Raw genomic sequence first — 20730 nt, forward strand, 5'->3', positions numbered from 1 at the left:
TGTTAGGGGGCTAGCGGACGCTACTAAACGTGCGGCAATATTTCAGTACTTAGTGAAACAGAGGCCCTCGGTGATATGCCTGCAAGAAACTCACTTAGTGGAGGAAAAAGTAGATATGTTACAGAAAAAATGGGTGCGCAGGGCATATCACTCGACTTTCTCTAATTATGCAAGGGGGGTGTCTGTTTTGATCCATACTAGTACTCCATTTGAGGAAGTTGAGGTTAAAATTGATAAAGATGGTCAGTATGTCCTTTTGGTGTGTAAAATTCTTAACCGTCTGATTTGCATTGTTTCAATATATATACCCCCGCCGTATTCTGGTAAGAAAATTCAAGAGATTTTGGGGCATATGAGAGGGTGGGTCGGGGTTCCTCTTCTGGTGGTTGGAGATGTGAACAATATTGCCGACGACCATTGGGATAAGAGTAATCACGCTCCGCTACGTAGGGACGGTAATGGCACTCCTTTTGGGAATTACCTTAGAGAAATAGGCTGGATTGACTTATGGCGGGTTCGAAACGCTAATACTTATTCTTATTCCTGTTACTCGACCACGTATGGTTCTATGTCTCGTATCGATGTCGCCATGGGCAATGATGGGATGAACGAATTGTTAAGTGAGGTGGAATATAATCCCAGGATTCTATCAGATCATAGTCCAGTTCGGGTATCATTAAAATTATCTGAACAGGTTAGTTCACGGAAGATGGGACGGAAGGTCCACCCCTCCTGGTTACAACTCTTGGACATGGAAAGGGTGGGGGCTGAAATAGAGGAGTTTTTTAGGATTAATGATGGGAGTGCGGAATGCCACGTAGTATGGGACACCATGAAGGCGTATTTAAGGGGGATTCTGTTTCATGACATTTCACGACATAAGACTAGGACTAGAGTACAGGATCAAGCTATTCTGGAAGAACTGAAGGCAGCTGAGGCAGCATTGGGGGCCCATTGTACTAAGGAGTCTCAGAGTCGGATGAGGAAGGCCCAAGAGGAGGTCAATCAATTATATTTGAGAAGGGCGGAGAGATTGCGGGCCTTTCAAAAAGCGTCTTTTTATTCAGAGGGGGAAAAGGTGGGGCATTTACTTTCGGTAGTGGCGTCTGCACAGAGGGACTCCTCTCATGTCTACTCCATTAGGAGGGAAGATGGAATATTGGTTACTCAGGGGGAGCAGATTTTGGAAGTGTTTAGGAAATTCTACAATAAGCTATATACTTCAAGTGTGGACAGGGGGGCTGAGGACATGACGGACTACTTGGAGGGGATTGACCTGCCTAGGTTGAGTAAAGAAGACTGTGAGTTGTTGGAGGAGCCGATTGGGGAGGAAGAATTGGGGGCCGCTTTGGCGGGGGTTGCTGGGGGTAGGGCTCCGGGGGCGGATGGTATTCCAGCTGAGATGTACAAGGTATTGAAAGAAACTTTGTTGGCCAAACTGTCGGAGGTGTATAATAGGTCATTGGAAAGAGGGGAGTTACCTGTTTCAATGAGAGAGGCTATCGTGGTCGTTATCCCTAAGTCCGACAAGGACCCACAATTACCAGAATCCTATAGACCAATCTCACTTTTGACGGCTGACATTAAGATACTGGCAAAAGCTCTGGCAAACAGGTTATCTAGGGTGATTGACAGACTGGTTCACCCGGATCAGTCAGGCTTTATGCCCAATAAATCAACGGCACTTAATCTGAGAAGGTTATTTTTAAATTTGCAAATCCCTTCTGACAATGTTGGCAAACGGGTTGTGGTATCCTTGGACGCTCATAAGGCTTTTGATTGCGTGGAGTGGAGTTGTTTGTGGTCAGTACTGGAACGAATGGGGTTTGGACCTAAATTTATCTCATGGGTGCGGCTGTTGTACTCTTCTCCGGTGGCCAAAATTAGAGTGAATGACGCTCTCTCTGAGACTTTCTCTTTATCTAGAGGTACTAGACAGGGCTGCCCTCTGTCCCCGCTGCTCTTCGCCTTGGCGGTGGAACCCCTTGCCGCAAAGATCAGAGGGTCCCGGGAGGTGAAGGGTTTTATGTACGGGGAGGCGGAAGAAAAAGTAGCGTTATACGCTGATGATATCCTGCTCTTCTTGGAGGATTCCGAGGGGACCTTGGTAAAGACGGAGGCCATTATTGAGGAATTCGGGAGTTATTCGGGCTTAAGGATCAATTGGGACAAATCGAATATGATGTTGATAGATGGGGATAGTGGGGACGGTGATGGGGGGGACTCTGTCACAAGGTTGAGGCTAGTTGAGAAATTTAAGTACTTGGGGATTCAGATCGCACTCCCTCTGACTAGCTTTGAGGAACTGAATTTGGCACCTCTTCTGCGTAAGATACGTACCAAGGTCCAGGCGTGGAAAAAGCTACACTTATCGGTAATTGGTAGGATTAACCTGATAAAGATGATTGTGATGCCGCAGTTACTCTATGTGTTGCACAATTCCCCTATATGGATATCGCAGAATAGGTTTCGGAGGATTAGATCTTTGTTTGGTGAGCTGATCTGGGGTGGGAAGAGCCCCAGATTTAAACAGGAAACCCTACAGAGACTAAAGACGGAGGGAGGGGTGGCATTGCCCAATCCGTGGTTGTATTTTTTGGCCTCACAGTGTCAGCATTTCAAGGGATGGGGAGATGGGTCAGGTGGGATGCGGGCACCTTGCAGCCTGAGATCATTGATTGGGACAAAGGTGTTGAGTGAGGGCCTAGAGGGGGGACATTTCCGTGAGAAAGGTTCTAAATTTTGCACTGTAAGGCTCATTCACAAGGTGTGGGATAAAGTTAAAGGAATTAGGGGTGTACGGGCACTCACTAGATTCTCACCCATTTGGAACAACTGTGTCCTACAGGAGTTTAGACAGATGGAGGGATTTCATATTTGGAGGGAGGCAGGCATCTCTCGGATGGGCCAGATTTTACATCAGGGTAGAATTAGAGACTTTGAGATATTGCAGGAAGAATTTTTACTCCCGGAGTCTGAGATGTACCAATACCGTCGTCTTTCTCATGCGTACCGGGCACAGTGTAAGAGAGGGCCTGTTGAAATCCAGGTGGATCTTATGCTGGATTTTATCCTTGAAGGGGGAGGCACGAAGGGGGTGATTTCGGGTATATATGAATTCCTTCTATTTTCTTTTCTGGCGGAGCACCCTATTAGAGCAAGGGCGAAATGGGAGGCTGACCTGGGGGCGATTGATGATGACCGATGGGAATCAGTATTGGATTATGTGCCCAAGATATCAATGAGTGAGCCTGGTAGGCTGTCACAATTATTTGTCATTCATAGGGCTTACAGAACCCCAGACATGTTGTTCAAAGCCGGATTAAGGCCTAATTCAGAATGCCCTAGATGCTCGCAGTCCGAAGCAGGCATCCTTCATATGTTGTGGCAGTGCCCCAGGCTGTCCTCCTTTTGGGTGGTGGTGTTGAATAAAGTGGGTTTGGCATATAGTTGTAATGTGCCTCGGGATCCTCTGGTATGTGTTTTGGGCTATGTGGAGGAGGTAATAACTGATAAGCTGTATAAAACGGTTATAGCTAGACTGTTATTTATTGCGCGAAAGTTGATCGCCAAATTCTGGATTAGGGAAGAGCCACCAACAAGGAGAGACTTTATGAAGCAAGTGGACCATATCATTGCTTTGGAGAAGAGTATCTACGTTAGGAGGAATAAGATGGACCTCTTTGACAGGTTGTGGAGCCCGTGGCTTGAATCAATGTGACCTGAAGACCTTTTGCCCCTATGGAAATATTTTTTGACAAGTCATCTTCCTCTTCTTGTACTTTTGTATGTGATAATTTAGTGGGGGATGACTCTTGACAGGTCTCTAGTGGGTGGGGGGAAGGGGGGTGGGAGTTTGGTTTGGGACTAAATAAGTTTTCTAACAAAAAAAAAAGTATTGTGTATTTGTATATTGCTGAAAACAAACTATTCCTTTTATTGTCTATGCACAATTTTGATGGTTTAATAAAAATATCTGATTCAAAAAAAAAATAACTATAGGAAAAAAACTTTGCCTGGCCCACCTCCACCTTTGAGGATTGACAGCAGAGCATTGCCTTACCTGCCTGTGCCGTCAATCTGCAGTGAGGGAGGTGGGGCATGCAAAACAGCGCACTGAGCCTGTTGGCCACACCCCGGGTGCACCGATCACCTACTTAGTATACTTGATAAAACTTCACTTCCTGCAAAACATAGGCAGCGGATAGCTCACAGAAGGTGCGATTTTTATATCTACAGCTTTCCAATCGTCTCCTTAAAGAAAGGGAATCTGCCCATGGGACGGAGGGTCATACAGATGCCCTCGCTGTGTACGACATACATGGATTTGGGGCCGCATTCATCCCCCGGATCGGCATGCACACTGGCAATCTTCCCTTTCCTTACTTATTATTTCCATTCCTGACTCCTTTTCCCACTAGGATTTGGTGATAGAAGCTCTCCGGCTGCGGCAGACAAAACATTTTTTTTTTTTTCTGAATGTTTTTCCACTGGCCTCGAAATCCTTCAACTTGTCGTAACACTAACAAAGATTCCATCTTCTCGCTAAACCGACCGCGGCCGTGACGGGGTCTCGTCTTCACCGTCGGACTGGGATCACAGGTAGCTCTCGGCGCGCCCTTATTGCAGGCTCGTCACGATGGCTGCGGTGCACGGTCCATTAGAAAGGACGGCGATCAGTTATGTGTCTATGCCTGTCCCTTCCGCTGATCGCCCCCTGAATATCAGTGTCTCCAACCTACGTGGTCAAGGGATGATGGGGGTTGTAATGCTGCAACAATGGATGGGGGGGCGACTGCTGTGCACGGTGGAGTAATGCCCAGCATCCAGTCTGTCGCTAGATTTGCTCCCTTACTGAATAATTGACTATCTTAATACATTAAACCCTTCAGGTCCGGGCCATTTTTCTGGGAAGAAGGCAAGGGTTCCTCCTCGCCTTCTTCCCAAAGCCATAACTCTTCAGTAGGCCGCAGTCTGCAATGGCAATCCAACAGGCACAAAAAGGTTCCAGGGGGACTAATGGGTGCAGAAACGTGGGGCATTGGCGACGTCTATAGCAGTGGTTATGCATGCAAGCTACCGATTTTGGATGTCCCTTGTTCTTATGATTACAGCAATGAAGAACCCCTTTAAAGTCAATTTTCACTCTTGAATGCTGTATTTCAATGCTGCTGTGCAGGGAAAGGAGGAGGGGACAATGCTAAATTAGTGCTGCAACCCATTTGTTTCCATCCCCATAGATTATTACACTGTGGCATATACTGATCATTTTCCATCACCTTAGTAGACTGGAATGCCCCTTTAAAAACACACTACGCTCGTTACCTGCAGCCACCACTAGAGGGAGCTTTGGAGATGACTGTATACAGAGTCATTAGTGTATTGTTCACTGCTCACAAAAATAAAGGGAACACTTAAACAACAGAATCTAAGTCCAAGTAAATCAAACTTCTGTGAAATAAACTGTCCACTTAGGAAGCAACACTGATTGACAATTAATTTCACATGCTGTTGTGCAAATGGAATAGACAATAGATGGAAATTATTGGCAATTATCAAAACACCCTCAATAAAGGAGTGGTTCTGCAGGTGGGAACCACAGACCACATCTCAGTACCAATGCTTTCTGGCTGATGTTTTGGTCACTTTTGAATGTTGGTTGTGCTTTCACACTCGTGGTAGCATGAGACGAACTCTACAACCCACACAAGTGGCTCAGGTAGTGCAGCTCATCCAGGATGGCACATCAATGCGAGCTGTGGCAAGAAGGTTTGCTGGGTCTGTCAGCGTAGTGTCCAGAGGCTGGAGGCGCTACCAGGAGACAGGCCAGTACACCAGGAGACGTGGAGGGGGGCATGCGGAGGGCAACAACCCAGCAGCAGAATCACTACCTCAGCCTTAGTGCAAGGAGGAAAAGGAGGAGCACTGCCAGAGCCCTGCAAAATGACCTCCAGCAGGCCACAAATGTGCATGTGTCTGCACAAACGGTTAGAAACCGACTCCATGAGGATGGTCTGAGTGCCCAACATACACAGATGGGGGTTGTGCTCACAGCCCCACACCGTGCAGGACGCTTGGCATTTGCCACAGAACACCAGGATTGGCAAATTCGCCACTGGCGCCTTGTGCTCTTCACAGATGAAAGCAGGTTCACACTGAGCACATGTGACAGACGTGACAGAGTCTGGAGACACCGTGGAGAGCGATCTGCTGCCTACAACATCCTTCAGCATGACCGGTTTGGCAGTGGGTCAGTAATGGTGTGGGGTGGCATTTCTTTGGAGGGCCGCACAGCCCTTCATGTGCTTGCCAGAGGTAGCCTGACTGCCATGAGGTACCGAGATGAGATCCTCAGACCCCTTGTGAGACTATATGCTGGTGCGGTTGGCCCTGGGTTCCTCCTAATGCAGGACAATGCCAGACCTCATGTGGCTGGAGTGTGTCAGCAGTTCCTGCAAGATGAAGGCATTGAAGCTATGGACTGGCCCGCCTGTTCCCCAGACCTGAATCCGATTGGACACATCTGAGACATCATCTCCATCCACCAACGTCACATTGCACCACAGACTGTCCAGGAGTTGGCTGGATGCTTTACTCCAGGTCTGGGAGGAGATCCCTCAGGAGACCATCCGCCACCTCATCAGGAGCATGCCCAGGCATTGTAGGGACGTCATACAGGCACGCGGAGGCCACACACAATACTGAGCATCATTTCCTTGTCTTGATATGCAAATTGCCTCTTCTGAGAAAAAGAGGACATAAACTCTATAGTGCCACCTGTTGGAAGTAGCGATCCTACAAGTCACAATCAACCCTTTAACGAGTTGTGCAATATGACTTAGGATAAAAGCCAAATCAGTATCTCAAATCGCAGACACTGTATTTCCCAGAGGAGCATTGCATGGTAAATAAGCCTCCTCACCTTGACAAGCCACAGCTGATATGTCACTCTCCATAAGGAGAAACGTTGCCCCTTAGTTCCTTGTCTTGAGGCATTTCCACTGAAGTTGGAGCAGCCTGCAATTTGATTTTCCACTTTGATTTTGAGCATCATTCCAACTCCAGACCTCAGTGGGATATTAGTTGTGATTTACATTGATCATTTTTAGGTTTTACTGTTCCCAACACATTCCACTATGTAATGAAAGATTTACAACTGGAATATTTAATTCAGTGATATCTAGGATTTGGAATCTTAGTGTTCCCTTTATTTTTTTGAGCAGTGTATGTATAAACAGTACGCGGTGAGCTTCCCCCAGTAGTGGCAGCAGGTAATCAACATGTAAGCTTTTCCATCCACGTCTATTAAGGGGGGGGGGTATGGAGCTCTGTAACAGGAAACCAAAGCTTCAGATGCTATCAATACAAGATCAATTAATTATTCCACTTAGGACAGATAATGATGGAGGTCATCCTCTAGTACCTTGGTGTTTGCCATATCCACAATGTACTGGTCGCCCTTCACGCACTCCATTACGGGAAAGCCGTCCCGGTCGAGTACTTTGGCCTGCGAATTCCCGGCTACGACGAGGATGACGTCCCCGGTGATGCTGTACTGAAGAGACTTGATCTGATGACTGTGGGAATATAAAACAGACAGATATCAGCTTCTTCACGAACATATCCATCTCAGCGCAGACGTTATCCCTGACCGTAGCCACCAAAAATGAGGCAGTAAGTGATGGCCGGTCACCGACGTTATGCAGCACACGTCTTCCCGCGTGCCCATTCATTACTGTGAAAACAAAAAATGGTTGAACGCAACAGCACAAAAAATAAAAAAAAGTAGAAAATAAACATTTGCTGCGCTCAACATGCTTCAGACCTACATAGTCCTTTGTCGAGCCCGACCATGCGGGCAGGGGCTGGCTGGCAAATTTTAGCCTGGGGGGCAAGCGCACAGCAGTGGCCCATGAGTAGCGACCCATCCTTAAAGGGGTTTTTGGATCTTAAGCTACATGTCTACAGACACTATGTGTGAATCCTCATATCGTGAGCACTGTGATGATTCTCTGGTGCCAGCGCCGGGAACAGGTGGTCTTGTTACTGCAAGCATGCGAATATATAATATATATATTTTGACACACACACGCACAGTCCCACTGTATAATGAGACAAACACAGGGCCGGACTGGGACAAAAAAGCAGCCCTGCCTGCCACATAAACCCATATCCATTTAAATGGGTTTTCCAATATTTTTTTTTTTACTTTCCCATTAAAAAAAACCCTGAAAGTAATAAACCAGTAATGACCTTCCCAACTTCCCAAAGTCCAAAGTCACCTCTCTGACAATAGAACAGGAGGAGCGGAACTGTGCAGTGTATATATACAGGACAGGAGGAGTGGTAGTGTGCAGTGTATATATATAGGACAGGAGGAGTGGTATTGTGCAGTGTATATACAGGACAGGAGGAGTGGTGCTGTGCAGTGTATATATACAGGACAGGAGTGGTATTGTGCAGTGTATATACAGGACAGGAGGAGCGGTACTGTGCAGTGTATATATACAGGACAGGAGGAGTGGTACTGTGCAGTGTATATATACAGGACAGGAGGAACGGTGCTGTGCAGTGTATATATACAGGACAGGAGGAGTGATACTGTGCAGTGTATATATACAGGACAGGAGTAGTGGTAGTGTGCAGTGTATATATACAGGACAGGAGGAGTGGTACTGTGCAGTGTATATATACAGGAGGAGTGGTAATGTGCAGTGTATATATACAGGACAGGAGGAGAGGTACTGTGCAGTGTATATACAGGACAGGAGGAGTGGTGCTGTGCAGTGTATATATACAGGACAGGAGTAGTGGTACTGTGCAGTGTATATATACAGGACAGGAGGAGTGGTAGTGTGCAGTGTATATATACAGGACAGGAGGAGTGGTACTGTGCAGTGTATATACAGGACAGGAGGAGTGGTGCTGTGCAGTGTATATATACAGGACAGGAGTGGTATTGTGCAGTGTATATACAGGACAGGAGGAGCGGTACTGTGCAGTGTATATATACAGGACAGGAGGAGTGGTACTGTGCAGTGTATATATACAGGACAGGAGGAGTGGTACTGTGCAGTGTATATATACAGGAGGAGTGGTAATGTGCAGTGTATATATACAGGACAGGAGGAGAGGTACTGTGCAGTGTATATATACAGGAGGAGTGGTATTGTGCAGTGTATATACAGGACAGGAGGAGCGGTACTGTGCAGTGTATATGTACAGGACAGGAGGAGCGGTACTGTGCAGTGTATATATACAGGACAGGAGGAGTGGTACTGTGCAGTGTATATATACAGGACAGGAGTAGTGGTACTGTGCAGTGTATATATACAGGACAGGAGGAGTGGTAGTGTGCAGTGTATATATACAGGACAGGAGGAGTGGTACTGTGCAGTGTATATACAGGACAGGAGGAGTGGTGCTGTGCAGTGTATATATACAGGACAGGAGTGGTATTGTGCAGTGTATATACAGGACAGGAGGAGCGGTACTGTGCAGTGTATATATACAGGACAGGAGGAGCGGTACTGTGCAGTGTATATATACAGGACAGGAGGAGTGGTACTGTGCAGTGTATATATACAGGAGGAGTGGTAATGTGCAGTGTATATATACAGGACAGGAGGAAAGGTACTGTGCAGTGTATATATACAGGAGGAGTGGTATTGTGCAGTGTATATACAGGACAGGAGGAGCGGTACTGTGCAGTGTATATGTACAGGACAGGAGGAGCGGTACTGTGCAGTGTATATATACAGGACAGGAGGAGTGATACTGTGCAGTGTATATATACAGGACAGGAGGAGTGGTACTGTGCAGTGTATATATACAGGACAGGAGGAGCGGTGCTGTGCAGTGTATATATACAGGACAGGAGGAGTGATACTGTGCAGTGTATATATACAGGACAGGAGTAGTGGTAGTGTGCAGTGTATATATACAGGACAGGAGGAGTGGTACTGTGCAGTGTATATATACAGGAGGAGTGGTAATGTGCAGTGTATATATACAGGACAGGAGGAGAGGTACTGTGCAGTGTATATACAGGACAGGAGGAGTGGTGCTGTGCAGTGTATATATACAGGACAGGAGTAGTGGTACTGTGCAGTGTATATATACAGGACAGGAGGAGTGATACTGTGCAGTGTATATATACAGGACAGGAGGAGTGGTACTGTGCAGTGTATATATACAGGAGGAGTGGTGCTGTGCAGTGTATATATACAGGACAGGAGGAGCGGTACTGTGCAGTGTATATATACAGGACAGGAGTAGTGGTACTGTGCAGTGTATATATACAGGACAGGAGGAGCGGTACTGTGCAGTGTATATATACAGGACAGGAGGAGCGGTACTGTGCAGTGTATATATACAGGACAGGAGGAGTGGTACTGTGCAGTGTATATATACAGGACAGGAGTAGTGGTACTGTGCAGTGTATATATACAGGACAGGAGGCGTTGTGCTGTGCAGTGTATATATACAGGACAGGAGTGGTATTGTGCAGTGTATATACAGGACAGGAGGAGCGGTACTGTGCAGTGTATATATACAGGACAGGAGGAGTGGTACTGTGCAGTGTATATATACAGGACAGGAGTAGTGGTACTGTGCAGTGTATATATACAGGACAGGAGGAACGGTGCTGTGCAGTGTATATATACAGGACAGGAGGAGTGATACTGTGCAGTGTATATATACAGGACAGGAGTAGTGGTAGTGTGCAGTGTATATATACAGGACAGGAGGAGTGGTACTGTGCAGTGTATATATACAGGAGGAGTGGTAATGTGCAGTGTATATATACAGGACAGGAGGAGAGGTACTGTGCAGTGTATATACAGGACAGGAGGAGTGGTGCTGTGCAGTGTATATATACAGGACAGGAGTAGTGGTACTGTGCAGTGTATATATACAGGACAGGAGGAGTGGTAGTGTGCAGTGTATATATACAGGACAGGAGGAGTGGTACTGTGCAGTGTATATATACACAGGAGGAGTGGTACTGTGCAGTGTATATATACAGGACAGGAGGAGAGGTACTGTGCAGTGTATATACAGGACAGGAGGAGTGGTGCTGTGAAGTGTATATATACAGGACAGGAGGAGTGGTACTGTGCAATGTATATATACAGGACAGGAGGAGTGGTACTGTGCAATGTATATATACAGGACAGGAGGAGTGGTACTGTGCAGTGTATATATACAGGACAGGAGGAGTGGTACTGTGCAGTGTATATATACAGGACAGGAGGAGTGGTACTGTGCAATGTATATATACAGGACAGGAGGAGTGGTACTGTGCAGTGTATATATACAGGACAGGAGGAGCGGTACTGTACAGTGTATACATACAGGACAGGAGGAGCGGTACTGTGCAGTGTATATATACAGGACAGGAGGAGTAGTACTGTGCAGTGTATATATACAGGACAGGAGGAGTGGTACTGTGCAGTGTATATATACAGGACAGGAGGAGTGGTACTATGCAGTGTATATATACAGGACAGGAGGAGTGGTACTGTGCAGTGTATATATACAGGACAGGAGGAGTGGTGCTGTGCAGTGTATATATACAGGACAGGAGGAGTGGTGCTGTGCAGTGTATATACAGGACAGGAGGAGTGGTACTGTGCAGTGTATATATACAGGACAGGAGGAGTGGTAATGTGCAGTGTATATATACAGGACAGGAGGAGAGGTACTGTGCAGTGTATATATACAGGACAGGAGTAGTGGTAGTGTGCAGTGTATATATACAGGACAGGAGGAGTGGTACTGTGCAGTGTATATATACAGGAGGAGTGGTACTGTGCAGTGTATATATACAGGACAGGAGGAGAGGTACTGTGCAGTGTATATATACAGGACAGGAGTAGTGATAGTGTGCAGTGTATATATATAGGACAGGAGGAGTGGTACTGTGCAGTGTATATATACAGGAGGAGTGGTAGTGTGCAGTGTATATATACAGGACAGGAGGAGTGGTACTGTGCAGTGTATATATACAGGACAGGAGGAGTGATAGTGTGCAGTGTATATATATAGGACAGGAGGAGTGGTACTGTGCAGTGTATATATACAGGAGGAGTGGTAGTGTGCAGTGTATATATACAGGACAGGAGGAGAGGTACTGTGCAGTGTATATATACAGGACAGGAGTAGTGGTAGTGTGCAGTGTATATATACAGGACAGGAGGAGTGGTACTGTGCAGTGTATATATACAGGAGGAGTGGTACTGTGCAGTGTATATATACAGGACAGGAGGAGAGGTACTGTGCAGTGTATATATACAGGACAGGAGTAGTGATAGTGTGCAGTGTATATATATAGGACAGGAGGAGTGGTACTGTGCAGTGTATATATACAGGAGGAGTGGTACTGTGCAGTGTATATATACAGGACAGGAGGAGTGGTACTGTGCAGTGTATATATACAGGACAGGAGGAGTGATACTGTGCAGTGTATATATACAGGACAGGAGGAGTGGTACTGTGCAGTGTATATATACAGGACAGGAGGAGTTGTACTGTGCAGTGTATATATACAGGACAGGAGGAGCGGTACTGTGCAGTGTATATATACAGGACAGGAGGAGTGGTACTGTGCGGTGTATATATACAGGACAGGAGGAGTGGTACTGTGCAGTGTATATATACAGGACAGGAGGAGTGATACTGTGCGGTGTATATATACAGGACAGGAGGAGCGGTACTGTGCAGTGTATATATACAGGACAGGAGGAGCGGTACTGTGCAGTGTATATATACAGGACAGGAGGAGTGGTACTGTGCAGTGTATATATACAGGACAGGAGGAACGGTGCTGTGCAGTGTATATATACAGGACAGGAGGAGTGATACTGTGCAGTGTATATATACAGGACAGGAGTAGTGGTAGTGTGCAGTGTATATATACAGGACAGGAGGAGTGGTACTGTGCAGTGTATATATACAGGACAGGAGGAGCGGTACTGTGCAGTGTATATATATAGGACAGGAGGAGTGGTACTGTGCAGTGTATATATACAGGATAAGAGGAGTGGTACTGTGCAGTGTATATATACAGGACAGGAGGAGTGGTACTATGCAGTGTATATATACAGGACAGGAGGAGTGGTACTGTGCAGTGTATATATACAGGACAGGAGGAGTGGTGCTGTGCAGTGTATATATACAGGACAGGAGGAGTGGTACTGTGCAGTGTATATATACAGGACAGGAGGAGTGGTGCTGTGCAGTGTATATATACAGGACAGGAGGAGTGGTACTGTGCAGTGTATATATACAGGACAGGAATGGTGCTGTGCAGTGTATATATGCAGGACAGGAGGAGTGGTGCTGTGCAGTGTATATATACAGGACAGGAGGAGTGGTACTGTGCAGTGTATATATACAGGACAGGAGGAGTGGTACTGTGCAGTGTATATATACAGGACAGGAATGGTGCTGTGCAGTGTATATATGCAGGACAGGAGGAGTGGTGCTGTGCAGTGTATATATACCGGACAGGAGGAGCGGTACTGTGCAGTGTATATATATACAGGACAGGAGGAGTGGTACTGTGCAATGTATATATATATACAGGACAGGAGGAGTGGTACTGTGCAGTGTATATATACAGGACAGGAGGAGTGGTACTGTGCAATGTATATATACAGGAGGAGTGGTACTGTGCAGTGTATATATACAGGACAGGAGGAGCGGTACTGTGCAGTGTATATATACAGGACAGGAGGAGCGGTACTGTGCAGTGTATATATACAGGACAGGAGGAGTGGTACTGTGCAGTGTATATATACAGGACAGGAGGAGCGGTACTGTGCAGTGTATATATACAGGACAGGAGGAGTGGTACTGTGCAGTGTATATATACAGGACAGGAGGAGCGGTACTGTGCAGTGTATATATACAGGAGGAGTGGTACTGTGCAATGTATATATACAGGACAGGAGGAGCGGTACTGTGCAGTATATATATACAGGACAGGAGTGGTGCTGTGCAGTGTATATATACAGGACAGGAGGAGTGGTGCTGTGCAGTGTATATATACAGGACAGGAGGAGCGGTACTGTGCAGTGTATATATACAGGAGGAGTGGTACTGTGCAATGTATATATACAGGACAGGAGGAGCGGTACTGTGCAGTATATATATACAGGACAGGAGGAGTGGTGCTGTGCAGTGTATATATACAGGACAGGAGGAGTGGTACTGTGCAGATATACAGTACAATACAGATAAGGCCACGCTTTCAGTATTTGGTCAGCATTTTACCTCAGTATTTGTAGCCAAAGCCAGGAGTGGGTGATAAATACAGAATTGGTGCATATGTTTCTATTATACTTTTCCTCTGGATTGTCCCACTCCTGGTTTTGGCTTACAAATACTGATTAAAATACTGAACAAATACTGACCATGTGAACGTGGGCTTAGGGTGGAATCACACTAGAATATGGAATCGGATGTGATATGCCAACGATACCCGGCTCTTGCTCTGCTGTGAGCGTGAGCCAAGTGTCCGTGCTCCAATGCTCTCGCAGCATAGATGTGGAGGAGAAGGAGAAATTCATTTCTCCATCTCCTCAATGGTCTGACTCGCCGTGTATCGGACTGCAACATCTGCTGTGCTGAGAAAAAAAAAAAAAAAACGACTGCACACGGACAGCAAGTGGGAAGAAAATTGTACCAGTTTTGTGGAAGAAAATGGAACCAATTTTTTTTATACTCTTTATTAGTCCATGTGGCAACATTTCACTTCCATATCAGAGAAATGTTCAGTTATGGATCCAAAACATTGCCACATGGGCCAATATAGAGTCCGCTACTTTTCTAACAATTAATCAGGGTCTCTCGTTCCTGTATCCATGGCTCCTTATCCCCATCCTTGTCTGCATGGCTCCTTATCTCCGTCCTCGTCTGCATGGCTCCTTATCCCCGTCCTCGTCTGCATGGCTTCTTATCCCCGTCCTTGTCTGCATGGCTCCTTATCCCCATCCTTGTCTGCATGGCTCCTTATCCCCATCCTTGTCTGCATGGCTCCTTATCCCCATCCTTGTATGCATGGGCTTCTTATTCCCGTCCTTGTCTGCATCCCTCCTTATCCCCGTCCTTGTCTGCATGGCTCCTTATCCCCATCCTTGTCTGCATGGCTCCTTATCCCCATCCTTGTCTACATGGCTCCTTATCCCCATCCTTGTATGCATGGGCTTCTTATTCCCGTCCTTGTCTGCATCCCTCCTTATTCCCGTCCTTGTCTGCATAGCTCCTTATCCCCGTCCTTGTCTGCATGGCTCCTTATCCCCATCCTTGTCTGCATGGCTCCTTATCCCCATCCTTATCTGCATGGCTCCTTATCCCCATCCTTGTCTGCATGGCTCCTTATCCCCATCCTTGTATGCATGGGCTTCTTATTCCCGTCCTTGTCTGCATCCCTCCTTATCCCCGTCCTTGTCAGCATGGCTCCTTATCCCCATCCTTGTCTGCATGGCTCCTTATCCCCATCCTTGTCTGCATGGCTCCTTATCCCCATCCTTGTATGCATGGGCTTCTTATTCCCGTCCTTGTCTGCATCCCTCCTTATTCCCGTCCTTGTCTGCATGGCTCCTTATCCCCATCCTTGTCTGCATGGCTCCTTATCCCCATCCTTATCTGCATCGCTCCTTATCCCCATCCTTGTCTGCATGGCTCCTTATCCCCTATCCTTGTCTGCATCGCTCCTTATCCCCGTCCTTGTCTGCATGGCTCCTTATCCCCGTCCTTGTCTGCATGGCTCCTTATCCCCGTCCTTGTCTGCATGGCTCCTTATCCCCATCCTTGTCTGCATGGCTCCTTATCCCCGTCCTTGTCTGCATGGGCTTCTTATCCCGGTCCTTGTCTGCATGGCTTCTTATCCCAGTCCTTGACTGCATGGCTCCTTATCCCTATCCTTGTCTGCATGGCTCCTTATCCCCGTCCTTGACTGCATGGCTCCTTATCCCCATCCTTATCTGCATGGCTTCTTATCCCCGTCCTTGACTGCATGGCTCCTTATCCCCATCCTTGTCTGCATGGCTCCTTATCCCCGTCCTTGTCTGCATGGCTCCTTATCCCTGTCCTTGTCTGCATGGCTCCTTATCCCCGTCCTTGTCTGCATGGCTCCTTATCCCCATCCTAGTCTGCATGGCTTCTTATCCCCGTCCTTGTCTGCATGGCTCCTTATCCCCATCCTTGTCTGCATGGCTCCTTATCCCCGTCCTTGTATGCATGGGCTTCTTATTCCCGTCCTTGTCTGCATCCCTCCTTATCCCCGTCCTTGTCTGCATAGCTCCTTATCCCCGTCCTTGTCTGCATGGCTCCTTATTCCCATTCTTGTCTGCATGGCTCCTAATCCCCGTCCTTGTCTGCATGGCTCCTTATCCCCATCCTTGTCTGCATGGCTCCTAATCCCTGTCCTTGTCTGCATGGCTCCTAATCCCTGTCCTTGTCTGCATGTCTCCTTATTCCCGTCCTTGTCTGCATCGCTCATTATCCCCGTCCTTGTCTGCATGGCTCCTAATCCCCGTCCTTGTCTGCATCGCTCCTTATCCCCGTCCTTGTCTGCATAGCTCCTAATACCTGTCCTTGTCTGCATGGCTCCTAATCCCTGTCCTTGTCTGCATGGCTCCTTATCCCCGTCCTTGTCTGCATGGCTTCTTATCCCCGTCCTTGCCTCCATGGCTCCTTATACCCGTCCTTGTGTGCATGGCTCCTTATCCCTGTTCTTGTATGCATGGTTCCTATTAAAAAAAACAAAAACACATCCTACTTACCTTCACTGCATGCCCTCGCAGCATCTCATTCCGATGCGAGCAGCTCCTGTGGCCGGGTGATCACGTGTCCCGCGCTCATTAAGGTAACGAATATTTACCCACACCTATGGGAGTGGAGAGGGGTGAATACTCATTACCATAATGAGCGGAGGACACATGATCGCTCGGCCTGAAGAGCTGCTGGCGCAGAAACGAGATGCAGCGAGGGCGCGCAAGGAAGGTAAGTAGGATGTGTGCTGGAAGCCGGCAGCTGTGCACGCTATAAGAGAAATGAATATTCACTGCCAGCGCAGTGAATATTCATTTCTCTTTAGCAGCGGCACAGGCTTTAGCCACAGCCACCGGCTCCTGCCTCTGTGACCCGCTGCTCCCCCTCCATCTTTCTGAGACAATGACTCGTGTATAAGCTGAGGGGGGCGTTTTCAGCTCAAAAAATATGCTGAAAAACTCGGCTTTATACACGAGTATATACAGTATACTACATTCTATTATATACACAGATGCATATTATATACCGTGTTAAGGAATATAGAGCGGTGTAAATATTATATAGTGTAGAGATGTGGCAGTGTATATATAGTGTGAATTGTACACTATATACATAGCGCCATACTATATAAACATCTCTAGACTAATTATAGATATATATATATACTAGATGGTGGCCCGATTCTAATGCATCGGGTATTCTAGAATATGCATGTCCACGTAGTATATTGCCCAGTCACATAGTATATTGCCCAGCCACGTACTATATTGCCCAGCCACGTAGTTATTTGCCCAGCCACGTAGTATATTGCCCAGCCACGTAGTATATTGCCCAGCCACGTAGTATATTGCCCAGTCACGTAGTATATTGCCCAGCCACGTAGTATATTGCCCAGCCACGTAGTATATTGCCCAGCCACGTAGTATATTGCCCAGTCACGTAGTATATTGCCCAGTCACGTAGTATATTGCACAGCCACGTAATATACAGCACAGAGCCACATAATATATTGCCCAGCCACATAGTATATTGCCCAGCCACATAGTATATTGCCCAGCCACGTAGTATATTGCCCAGCCACGTAGTATATTGCCCAGCCACGTAGTATATTGCCCAGCCACGTAGTATATTGCCCAGTTATGTAGTATATTGCACAGCCACGTAATATACAGCACAGAGCCACATAATATATTGCCCAGCCACGTAGTATATTGCACAGCGACGTAGTATATTGCCCAGCCACGTAGTATATTGCCCAGTCACGTAGTATATTGCCCAGTCACGTAGTATATTGCCCAGTCACGTAGTATATTGCCCAGTCACGTAATATACAGCACAGAGCCACGTAGTATATAGCACAGCCCACGTAGTATATAGCACAGCCCACGTGGTATATTGCACAGCCAACGTAGTTTATAGCATAGACCACGTAGTATATAACACGGGCCACGCAGTATATAACATAGCCCATGCAGTATAAAACACAGCCACGTAGTATATAGCACAGCCCACGTAGTATATAACACTGCCCACGTAGTATATAACACAGCCATGTAGTATATTGCAGAGCCACGTAGTATATAGCACAGCCCACGTAGTATATAGCAATGTGGGCAACATATTCCTGTTAAAAAAAGAATTAAAACAAAAAATAGTTATATACTCACCTTCCGGCGGCCCCCAGATCCAGCCCAGGCCTTTACCAATGCTCCTCGCGACACTCCGGTACCAAGAATGCATTGTGGCAATAACACGTGATGATGTAGCGGTCTCGTGAGACTGCTACGTCATCTCCGGTCATTGCCGCAATGCATTCTTGGTACCGGAGCGTCGCGAGAAGCAGCAGGAAAGGCACCAGAAGGTGAGAATAGCAAGATTTTTTAAATTATTTTTAACATTAGATCTTTTTACTATTGATGCTGCATAGGCCGCATCAATAGTAAAAAGTTGGTCGCACAGGGTTAATAACAGCGGTAACAGACTGCATTACACCGTGTTATGCCGCGGTGTAACGCAGTCCGTTTAATGGACTGCTAAACCGCTATTGGGCCAGTGACTGGAGGGGAGTAGGGAGGGGGCCAATTCGTGGCTGGACTGTGCCCGTCGATGATTGGTCGCGGCCGGCCGTGACCGTGATTTCCGTGACAGACAAACAGACGTAAGTGACCCTTAGACGATTAGATAGATACTGCGACTATACACAGCAGTATCACCTATATATCGAATATGAAGTAGTCTATACATTATACAGATGATACTGCAAATGTTGGATACACATTATATACGCATTATATATACTGCTACTGCTGTATATATTGATAGTATCACCTACATAATGTATATACAGCAGTCTATACACATTCTATAGGAGATACTGCTACTGTATATACGTTATATATAGGTGATACTGCTGGGTGTGTGTGTGTATGTGTGTGTGTGTGTGTGTGTGTGTGTATACATACACCGTCCGCAGTGTCAACTATAACGAATATATACATCAGTAGTAGTATTGCCTATAGAATGTATATAGACTGCTGTATATACATTATATAGGTGATACTATCATTATATACAGAAGCAGCCAGTATCACATATATTGTATATACAGCAGTCTATATACATTTTATAGGCAATACTACTACTGATGTGTATATACGTTATATATAGGTGATACTGCCGTGTATATATGTACGTGTGTGTGCATATACACACACACCAGTATTGTCTATATAACGAATATACACATTAATAGCGGTATTTCCTATATAATGTATATAGACTGCTATATATATATATATATATATATATATATACATACATACATTATATAGGTGATACTGCTGTATATAATCACTGTATCACCTATATAATGTATGTATAGCAGTCTATATACATTATATAGTGAATACTGCTACTGATGTGTATATACGTTATATAGATGATACTGCTGTGTATATACTGTATGTACGGGTGTGTATATAAATATACATGTGTGTATATAAATATATACACACACACCGCAGTGTCACCTATATAAATCTATACACATCAGTAGCAGCATTCCCTATATAATGTATATAGACTGCTATACATACATTATATAGGTGATACAGTGATTATATATAGCAGCATCACCTATATAATGTATGTATAGCAGTCTTCACACATTATATAGGTGCAACTACTGTATATACACATTTTAAAAAATCATCTTGGGACTTACCCAGGTCCCTGAGATGGGGGGAGGTCGGTAGGATAAGGGCTGAGGTGGGTCGGGTCCCAGCGTCGGCGGTAGAGGATCCCGGCCGCAGGCATCATTGGTGAGCACTGAGCAGTCTTCTCTGACGCTGGTACCGGCCAGCCAGCGTCAAACACAGGTGGAGGCGCCCTATTCGCGCGCCAGTCTATTCGTGCGCCATCTCCGTGTGCACAAGGGGTCTCCTGCTTGCCCGCGCTGGCAAGGGCAGCAGCAGACGAGCACACTCAGCACACGCAGGCGGCAGGAACAAGCACCGCGATAGGAACAAGCACCGCGGCAGGAACAAGCACCGCGGCAGGAACAAGCACCGCGGCAGGAACAAGGACCGCGGCTGTGCACTGCTCATTGCTCCCATGACCCGCACTGACGCCGGCCGCCGCGGCCCTTGTCAGAGCCGGCAACTGAATGCGCGCATACAGGACCATTTAAAGGGCCGGTGCGCTATGTAGTAAAATCATTGCCGGTCTTCCAGTGGCCCTGTGCAGCTGCTCAGGCACCGGCCCGGGGGGCACATGCATTCCTGCCACCCGCCCCAGTCCGCCCCTGCATGCGGGTCTGAAACATGTTGCCTGGATATTTCTTTTCAGCCTTTTTAATCTTTGTGCTGTTGCGTTGAACCATTTTTTGTGCCTTTTATACTATTGGATCGATAAGGCAGCGCTTTTAGGAAGATGTGAGTGCCGGCTACT

The 20730-nt window shown here is 46.6% G+C and overlaps 1 protein-coding gene across 2 annotated transcripts in view; it reads right to left on the reverse strand.

Annotated features, from left to right (window-relative positions):
* The window catches only part of WDR70 (WD repeat domain 70), a 344582-nt gene that overhangs the window by 166519 nt on the left and 157333 nt on the right, over nucleotides 1-20730 (reverse strand). For both annotated transcript variants that reach the window (XM_069745936.1, XM_069745937.1), the window contains one exon: nucleotides 7424-7577. In XM_069745936.1, the coding sequence (XP_069602037.1) occupies nucleotides 7424-7577 (154 nt within the window). The remainder of the gene's footprint in view (nucleotides 1-7423; nucleotides 7578-20730) is intronic.

The sequence above is a fragment of the Ranitomeya imitator genome, chromosome 1 (assembly GCF_032444005.1).
Source record: "Ranitomeya imitator isolate aRanImi1 chromosome 1, aRanImi1.pri, whole genome shotgun sequence".
NCBI classification, from domain to species: Eukaryota; Metazoa; Chordata; class Amphibia; order Anura; family Dendrobatidae; genus Ranitomeya; species Ranitomeya imitator.